Source organism: Salmo trutta, chromosome 8, assembly GCF_901001165.1.
Source record: "Salmo trutta chromosome 8, fSalTru1.1, whole genome shotgun sequence".
In the NCBI taxonomy this organism is placed as follows: domain Eukaryota; kingdom Metazoa; phylum Chordata; class Actinopteri; order Salmoniformes; family Salmonidae; genus Salmo; species Salmo trutta.
In genome coordinates, this window is record NC_042964.1 from 46,791,900 (window position 1) to 46,801,081 (window position 9,182).

At 46.2% G+C, this 9,182-nt stretch overlaps 1 protein-coding gene across 3 annotated transcripts in view; it reads left to right on the forward strand.

The window, feature by feature from the left end:
• The window catches only part of LOC115199111 (protein arginine N-methyltransferase 8-B), a 21,691-nt gene extending 12,756 nt beyond the window's left edge, over nt 1-8,935 (forward strand). For 2 of the 3 annotated variants that reach the window (XM_029761685.1, XM_029761684.1), the window contains exons 7-10: nt 1,174-1,289; nt 4,234-4,384; nt 6,148-6,269; nt 8,368-8,935. In XM_029761685.1, the coding sequence (XP_029617545.1) occupies nt 1,174-1,289; nt 4,234-4,384; nt 6,148-6,269; nt 8,368-8,451 (473 nt within the window). In that variant the 3' untranslated portion in view covers nt 8,452-8,935. Of the gene's footprint in view, nt 1-1,173; nt 1,290-4,233; nt 4,385-5,193; nt 5,423-6,147; nt 6,270-8,367 lie in introns of those variants that run through there. The other variant, XM_029761686.1, reaches the window with a different exon arrangement.
• The last annotated feature ends 247 nt before the right edge of the window (nt 8,936-9,182 follow it).

Genomic DNA, 9,182 nt, shown 5'->3' on the forward strand with positions numbered 1-9,182 from the left:
AGTCTGTGTGATGACCACCACTTAGAGAGAGAGAGAGAGTCTGTGTGATGACCACCACTTAGAGAGTCTGTGTGATGACCACCACTTAGAGAGAGAGAGAGAGCGGCTGTGTGATGACCACCCCTTAGAGAGAGAGAGAGCGGCTGTGTGATGACCACCACTTAGAGAGAGAGAAAGCGTCTGTGTGATGACCACCACTTAGAGAGAGAGAGAGTCTGTGTGATGACCACCACTTAGAGAGAGAGAGGTTGTGTGATGACCACCACTTAGAGAGAGAGAGAGAGGTTGTGTGATGACCACCACTTAGAGAGAGAGAGGTTGTGTGATGACCACCACTTAGAGAGAGAGAGAGAGAGTCTGTGTGATGACCACCACTTAGAGAGAGAGAGAGAGTCTGTGTGATGACCACCACTTAGAGAGAGAGAGAGATTCTGTGTGATGACCACCACTTAGAGAGAGAGAGAGAGTCTGTGTAATGACCACCACTTAGAGAGTCAGAGAGAGTCTGTGTGATGACCACCACTTAGAGAGTCTGTGTGATGACCACCACTTAGAGAGAGAGAGTCTGTGTGATGACCACCACTTAGAGAGAGAGAGAGCGGCTGTGTGATGACCACCACTTAGAGAGAGAGAGGTTGTGTGATGACCACCACTTAGAGAGAGAGAGAGAGAGTCTGTGTGATGACCACCACTTAGAGAGAGAGATTCTGTGTGATGACCACCACTTAGAGAGAGAGAGAGAGTCTGTGTGATAACCACCACTTAGAGAGAGAGAGAGAGAGAGTCTGTGTGATGACCACCACTTAGAGAGTCTGTGTGATGACCACCACTTAGAGAGAGAGAGTCTGTGTGATGACCACCACTTAGAGAGAGAGAGAGAGAGTGGCTGTGTGATGACCACCACTTAGAGAGAGAGAGAGCGGCTGTGTGATGACCACCACTTAGAGAGAGAGAGAGTCTGTGTGATGACCACCACTTAGAGAGAGAGAGAGTCTGTGTGATGACCACCACTTAGAGAGAGAGAGAGAGGTTGTGTGATGACCACCACTTAGAGAGAGAGAGGTTGTGTGATGACCACCACTTAGAGAGAGAGAGAGAGGTTGTGTGATGACCACCACTTCAGACACAGAGTGTACCAGATTTGCTGATATCTGAGTGTGTGTGTGTATTCAGGGTGGGAGAACGTGTACGGTTTTGACATGACCTGCATCCGTAATGTGGCCATGAGAGAGCCCCTGGTGGACGTGGTGGACCCCAAACAGGTGGTGACCAACTCCTGCCTAGTCAAGGTCAGTTTGTGTTTGTGTGTGTGTGTGTGTGTGTGTGTGTGTGTGTGTGTGTGTGTGTGTGTGTGTGTGTGTGTGTGTGTGTGTGTGTGTGTGTGTGTGTGTGTGTGTGTGTGTGTGTGTGTGTGTGTGTGTGTGAGATAATGGCTGACCCTGGCTGTGACCCTACTCTCAGGGGGAGTTGGGATATGCAACAACAACAAAAAATCTAAATCTCACTTGCGTATAATACACACTTGTTATTATTTATTGCCTGAATCCAGACAGACTTAAAAAATGACTTTAAAAAATTGAAGTGTCACAGAGAGACTACCAGCCAAGAATTATGATGAGCCCTAAATGGGTTCCGTGTCCCTGTCTGTGATTTGCATGTCAATGAATGTGTCTAGACTGTACAGACTTCACAGTGGGACCCATGCCAGCCACCGTATCTCAGCCATAAATAGGCCTGGCACTCCCAGGTCTGTGTGACACATTGGGATTTAACACTGCTGTCCTGTCCTGTCCAATGACGGCCTGTCTGTCCTGTCCAATGACGGCCTGTCTGTCCTGGCCAATGACGGCCTGTCTGTCCTGTCCAATGACGGCCTGTCTGTCCTGTCCAATGACGGCCTGTCTGTCCTGTCCAATGTCACATCAATCATCCAAAAGAGAGAATATATCCTCCATTTCAGTGTGTGAGGTATAAGATGCTGTGTGAATTATCTTCAGGAGGAAAGTATTTGATGCTGAGAGGTGCCATGCTTTCTAGGGCGTATGAATGAAAGGATGGATGAATTGAACAGATGAAGGAACGAATTAATAAAAAAGATGATTGACTCACTGACTGACTGGATTGAATAAATGAATGGATAAATTAATGAGTGAATGAATGAATAAACAAATATACTGCTCAAAAAAATAAAGGGAACACTTAAACAACACACCCTAGATCTGAATGAAAGAAATAATCTTATTAAATACTTTTTTCTTTACATAGTTGAATGTGCTGACAACAAAACCTCACAAAAATAATCAATGGAACTCCAATTTATCAACCCATGGAGGTCTGGATTTGGAGTCACACTCAAAATTAAAGTGGAAAACCACACTACAGGCTGATCCAACTTTGATGTAATGTCCTTAAAACAAGTCAAAATGAGGCTCAGTAGTATGTGTGGCCTCCACGTGCCTGAATGACCTCCCTACAACGCCTGGGCATGCTCCTGATGAGGTGGCGGATGGTCTCCTGAGGGATCTCCTCCCAGACCTGGACTAAAGCATCCGCCAACTCCTGGACAGTCTGTGGTGCAACGTGGCGTTGGTGGATGGAGCGAGGCATGATGTCCCAGATGTGCTCAATTGGATTCAGGTCTGGGGAACGGGCGGGCCAGTCCATAGCATCAATGCCTTCCTCTTGCAGGAACTGCTGACACACTCCAGCCACATGAGGTCTAGCATTGTCTTGCATTAGGAGGAACCCAGGGCCAACCGCACCAGCATATGGTCTCACAAGGGGTCTGAGGATCTCATCTCGGTACCTAATGGCAGTCAGGCTGCCTCTGGCGAGCACATGGAGGGCTGTGCGGCCCCCCAAAGAAATGCCACCCCACACCATGACTGACCCACCGCCAAACCGGTCATGCTGGAGGATGTTGCAGGCAGCAGAACGTTCTCCACGGCGTCTCCAGACTCTGTCACGTCTGTCACATGTGCTCAGTGTGAACCTGCTTTCATCTGTGAAGAGCACAGGGCGCCAGTGGCGAATTTGCCAATCTTGGTGTTCTCTGGCAAATGCCAAACGTCCTGCACGGTGTTGGGCTGTAAGCACAACCCCCACCTGTGGACGTCGGGCCCTCATACCACCCTCATGGAGTCTGTTTCTGACCGTTTGAGCAGACACATGCACATTTGTGGCCTGCTGGAGGTCATTTTGCCGGGCTCTGGCAGTGCTTCTCCTGCTCCTCCTTGCACAAAGGCGGAGGTAGCGGTCCTGCTGCTGGGTTGTTGCCCTCCTACGGCCTTCTCCATGTCTCCTGATGTACTGGCCTGTCTCCTGGTAGCGCCTCCATGCTCTGGACACTACACTGACAGACACAGCAAACCTTCTTGCCACAGCTCGCATTGATGTGCCATCCTGGATGAGCTGCACTACCTGAGCCACTTGTGTGGGTTGTAGACTCCGTCTCATGCTACCACTAGAGTGAATGCACCGCCAGCATTCAAAAGTGACCAAAACATCAGCCAGGAAGCATAGGAACTGAGAAGTGGTCTGTGGTCCCCACCTGCAGAACCACTCCTTTATTGGGGGTGTCTTGCTAATTGCCTATAATTTCCACCTGTTGTCTATTCCATTTGCACAACAGCATGTGAAATTTGTTGTCAATCAGTGTTGCTTCCTAAGTGGACAGTTTGATTTCACAGAAGTGTGATTGACTTGGAGTTACATTGTGTTGTTTAAGTGTTCCCTTTATTTTTTTGAGCAGTGTATATTGGGTGGAATTGAATGAAATAAAGAGCAGAACATACAAATGGAAGGAGAGCTTAGTCAGGTAGAGGGTGTGGATTCCATTTCCAGTTACACGCCTGAAGTGCTTTAGTGTGACAGAATAGATTATAGCTCCTGACACAGCAGAGAAACCTGTTCACTGACTGGGAAGAAAACACCGCAGATCAGAAAGCATGTCATGAAGCTTCCCAACAATCTAATATCATCCCATAGATAATGAGGTTGAAGAGGCAGAATGGAGCCAAAGACGTGTGTTTGAGAGATTTGTGTATGTCTGACAGTGCTTTTATGTATGAGAGAGTGATAGATGTAAGGAGAGAGAGAGAGAGAGAGAGAGGTTGAAATAGAGGAGAAAGGAGAAGTGTGTGTGTGTGAGAGAGAGAGGTGAGAGAGAGAGAGATATCTATCTTCCGATGCATGTCACCCTGTACCATATTTCCCTTGTAACCTATGACCCAGGAAGTGGACATCTACACGGTGAAGCCTGAGGACCTGTCTTTCACCACGGCCTTCTGCCTGCAGATCCAGAGGAACGACTATGTCCACGCCATGGTCACCTACTTCAACATCGAGTTCACCAAGTGTCATAAGAAGACTGGCTTCTCTACCGGTTAGACCTCACCACACACATATGGGTTGTGTTCATTTGGCACCAAGAGTCAGAAAACAGACTGAAACAGGGAAGGACTACCTAAACTAGTCCAATAAGAAAGACCTACTTTTGTTTTCCGTTTCAAAAATGTTTTGCTACGGTGTGCACTAATGAACATAACCCGCAATGTGACCACATTCAAGTACACTAAACGCTAGGTCCTTTGAAATTAGGTGTATGACAATATAAGTTACATATCTTCCACACAAGCCACTTGTGTTGTTATAAGGTCTGGAACCTGAAGCCGCTAGAGATCTTTTACAGGGAGAGAACCACTGTGTTCAGTTTCTGGGTCCTGTCCAGGTTATGCAACAATGGAAAGTTGTCATTTCAAACAGACATCAATCATTTCGTGAAAGTCAGTCAATTGTAGCACTTGTACAAATAAGCCAGGGTGAAAAACTGTTCTCATACCTGTAGTTGCGGAGATTCTTGCCTCTGGCAATGATCCTTTGGTTTTGTTTGGAAGATTGTGGAAGCACAGCACATTTTTTGCATGTTAATTCATCAAGGTTTTGACAAGGGGAGGGCGATATTATTGTGAGGTGTAGGTTTGAGGCTGATGATCAAAAGGTACTGCTAGACATAAAAGCATGTAGTAATAACACCCTATGCTGTTTCCTGTAATGACAAGTTGACTTGGATTCTCAGCTCTTGACCCCCCTCTAGTGGTGTTAAGTGGAACGGCACAGGTTAAAAATACAGACCAATGATACTTTTTATGTCTCCCTCTCCTGATTATTTCATTCTCCACCATCTCTGTGAAGATCTCAATTGCATACTCATTGCGTCCTCTCGCCTTCTCAAAACCCTTTGGAGGATAGGTCAGAGGGGAGGAACATCTGGCTTTCTTATCCAATGGGTGAAGAGAAGGAGACAAGGAGAGAGGACTCAATATGTATGCAATTGAGATCTCCCCTATGTCTCTCAATACCGTATTCATTTTCTCCTAATCCTCTCTCCATCTCCCCTCCTCCTATTCCTCCCCCTCTCTTCCATCTCCCCCTCCTCTCGTTCCCCTCCTATTCCTCCCCCTCTCTTCCATCTCCCCCTCCTCTCGTTCCCCTCCTCCTATTCCTCCCCCCTCTTCCATCTCCCCCTCCTCTCGTTCCCCTCCTCCTATTCCTCCCTCTCTCTTCCATCTCCCCCTCCTCTCGTTCCCCTCCTATTCCTCCCCCTCTCTTCCATCTCCCCCTCCTCTCGTTCCCCTCCTCCTATTCCTCCCCCCTCTTCCATCTCCCCCTCCTCTCGTTCCCCTCCTCCTATTCCTCCCCCTCTCTTCCATCTCCCCCTCCTCTCGTTCCCCTCCTCCTATTCCATCTCCCCCTCTTCTCGTTCCCCTCCTCCTATTCCTCCCCTCTCTTCCATCTCCCCCTCCTCTCGTTCCCCTCCTCCTATTCCTCCCCCTCTCTTCCATCTCCCCCTCCTCTCGTTCCCCTCCTCCTATTCCTCCCCCTCTCTTCCATCTCCCCCTCCTCTCGTTCCCCTCCTCCTATTCCTCCCCCCCTCTTCCATCTCCCCCTCCTCTCGTTCCCCTCCTCCTATTCCTCCCCCCTCTTCCATCTCCCCCTCCTCTCGTTCCCCTCCTCCTATTCCTCCCCCTCTCTTCCATCTCCCCCTCCTCTCGTTCCCCTCCTCCTATTCCTCCCCCTCTCTTCCATCTCCTCCTCCTCTCATTCCCCACCTCCTATCCCCCCCCCCCTCCTCTCTCCCATGGCCAGCTCCTGACGCTGCCAGTACCCACTGGAAGCAGACAGTGTTTTACCTGGAGGACTACCTGACTGTGAGGAAGGGAGAGGAGATACTGGGCAGCATCGCAGTCAAGCCTAACGAAAAGAATGTGGTGAGAATAGAGTTACGCTGTACTAGAACTGCAGCTCACTCCACGCCAGCATAGAATAAAATGCTGTTTTAAATGTTTTTATTCCAGATGGGGTTTTTCTATAGTCCAACCAACGACTCCTGACTATAGATGTCAAGTCTTTAACATGATCTATGAATATGTCTTTCTAAGAGTGAAGCCCTACATGAGTATTAGCTCAGACGCCGCAAAACCTCCATCCTATTGCTGTACCACCCACTGACTTTAACTGTTAAAACTCTACAAATGCATCCTCCCTTCTTCCCTTATTTGAAGTATTCACAGATCGGAGAGGGTTGGATTGGTGAAAGTAGTACGGAGGGAAACTTTCCATCACTTATCCAACCTTACATACAGTTGAAGTCGGAAGTTTACATACACTTAGGTTGGAGTCATTAAATCTCATTTTTCAACCACTCCAGAAATTTCTTGTTAACAAACTATAGTTTTGGCAAGTCGGTTAGGACATCTACTTTGTGCATGACACAAGTCATTTTTCCAACAATTGTTTACAGACAGATTATTTCACTTATAATTCACTGTATCACAATTCTAGTGGGTCAGAAGTTTACATACACTAAGTTGACTGTGCCTTTAAACAGCTTGGAAAATTCCAGAAAATGATGTCACAGCTTTAGAAGCTTCTGATAGGCTAATTGACATCATTAATGTCAATTGGAGGTCTACCTGTGGATGTATTTTAAGGCCTACCTTCAAACTCAGTGCCTCTTTGCTTGACATCATGGTTAAATCAAAAGAAATCAGCCAAGACCTCAGAAAAAAAATTGGAGACTGCCAAGTCTGGTTCATCCTTGGGAACAATTTCTGAACACCTGACAGTACCACGTTCATCTGTACAAACAATAGTACGCAAGTATAAACACCATGGGACCACTCAGCCGTCATACCGCTCAGGAAGGAGACGCATTCTGTCTCCTAGAGATGAACGTACTTTGGTGCGAGAAGTGCAAATCAATCCCAGAACAACAGCAAAGGACCTTGTGAAGATGCTGGAAGAAACAGGTACAAAAGTATCTATATCCACAGTAAAACGAGTCCTATATCGACATAACCTAAAAGGCCACTCAGCAAGGAAGAAGCCACTACTCCAAAACTGCCATAAAAAAGCCAGACTACGGTTTGCAACTGCACATGGGGACAAAGATCGTACTTATTGGAGAAATCTCCTTTGCTGCAGGAGGGACTGGTGCACTTCACAAAATAGATGGCATCATGAGGGAGGAAAATTATGTGGATATATTGAAGCAACATCTCAAGACATCAGTCAGAAAGTTAAAGCTTGGTCGCAAAAGGGTCTTCCAAATGGACAATGACCCCAAGCATACTTCCAAAGTTGTGGCAAAATGGCTTAAACGACAACAAAGTCAAGGTATTGGAGTGGCCATCACAAAGCCCTGACCTCAATCCTATAGAACATTTGTGGGCAGAACTGAAAAAGTGTGTGCGAGCAAGGAGGCCTACAAACCTGACTCCTCTGTCAGGAGGAATGGCCAAAATTCACCCAGCTTATTGTGGGAAGCTTGTGTGACCCAAGTTAAACAATTTAAAGGAAATGTTTCCAAAGTCTAATTGAGTGTAAACTTCTGACCCACTGGGAATGTGATGAAAGAAATAAAAGTTGAAATAAAATCACTCTATTATTCTGACATTTCACATTCTTAAAATAAAGTGTTGATCCTAACTGACCTAAGAGGGAATTTTTACTAGGATTAAATGTCAGGAATTGTTAACTGTGTTTAAATGCATTTGGCTAAGGTGTATGTAAACCTCCGACTTCAACTGATGGTCAGTGACTACTTTAAATGGAGGTAGGAAAGAAGGATGTATTTTCAAAGCATTCAAAAGGGCTAAATATCCCTACTGTTGTGTCCATCTCAAATACCATTTTCCCACTACTAAGCCAAGCCGTACTGTGCTGGCCTGGTTACACATCCATAGTTGCTGAAATTGTAGGAGGACATGTGAAAAGAAAATACCAGAGGCAGCACCTATGGTTGGGGTCGACACGATACTGTCAAATGGTTATAGGTGGACTGAAGAGTCTTGTCTTGTATTCCAGCGGGACCTGGAGTTCACCTTTGAGTTGGACTTTAAAGGACAGCTGTGCGATGCGGCCATTTCCCACGACTACAAGATGCGCTAGCTGACCAGCAAAGGGCGATATCACCCTCCTCAGCCCCCTATTGGACACATCTTGAGAGGAAGGGCACAGGCTCTCCAACAGGCCCTCTTATTGGTCCGAGGGGGACACGATACGCATCTGATTGGATGACAGCGTTCCAGCACCTATGTGATGTCATAAAAACAAGCCATTTCGAAGCAATAGCGCCATCACCTGCCACATTTTTAAAGCTGCCCTGAGAATGTAATATCCCTGATGAACTTGATTAGTTATTTTATTCAGGTTGAGTTTCAGTGTTATTAGTACTAGATCTGAAGGAGTTAAAGGTATTTTAGATGCCAGTCCAGAGGTACTTTAAGGACAGACTCTGAGCATGTCTTTTATCAAGGAAAACAGACAGACTACACCTCTGTTTCACCGATGTCTTTCAAAGTTCAACGAATGCAGAACCTAAGAGTTAAACAGGAAAGTCATTCAGTGTTTGTTCAAGTTAGGTATATTTTGTTGGTATTCAGTACTGGTAAGTTATTTGCATGTTTAGCTTTTTGTTCTTGGTTGATTTCAGGCATCATGGTTTGATCATTTGAGATATTCACAATTGCTAATGGAACATGTTTAATGATAGAAACCTGGGAGAAATGTCTTGTCTTCCATTTCCAGTTGGAACATTTATTTTGACATTTTGATTTTGGGGTGTGGTGTAGGAGTGATGAACAAATAAAGAACAATTAGAATTGTTGGGAATGAATCAA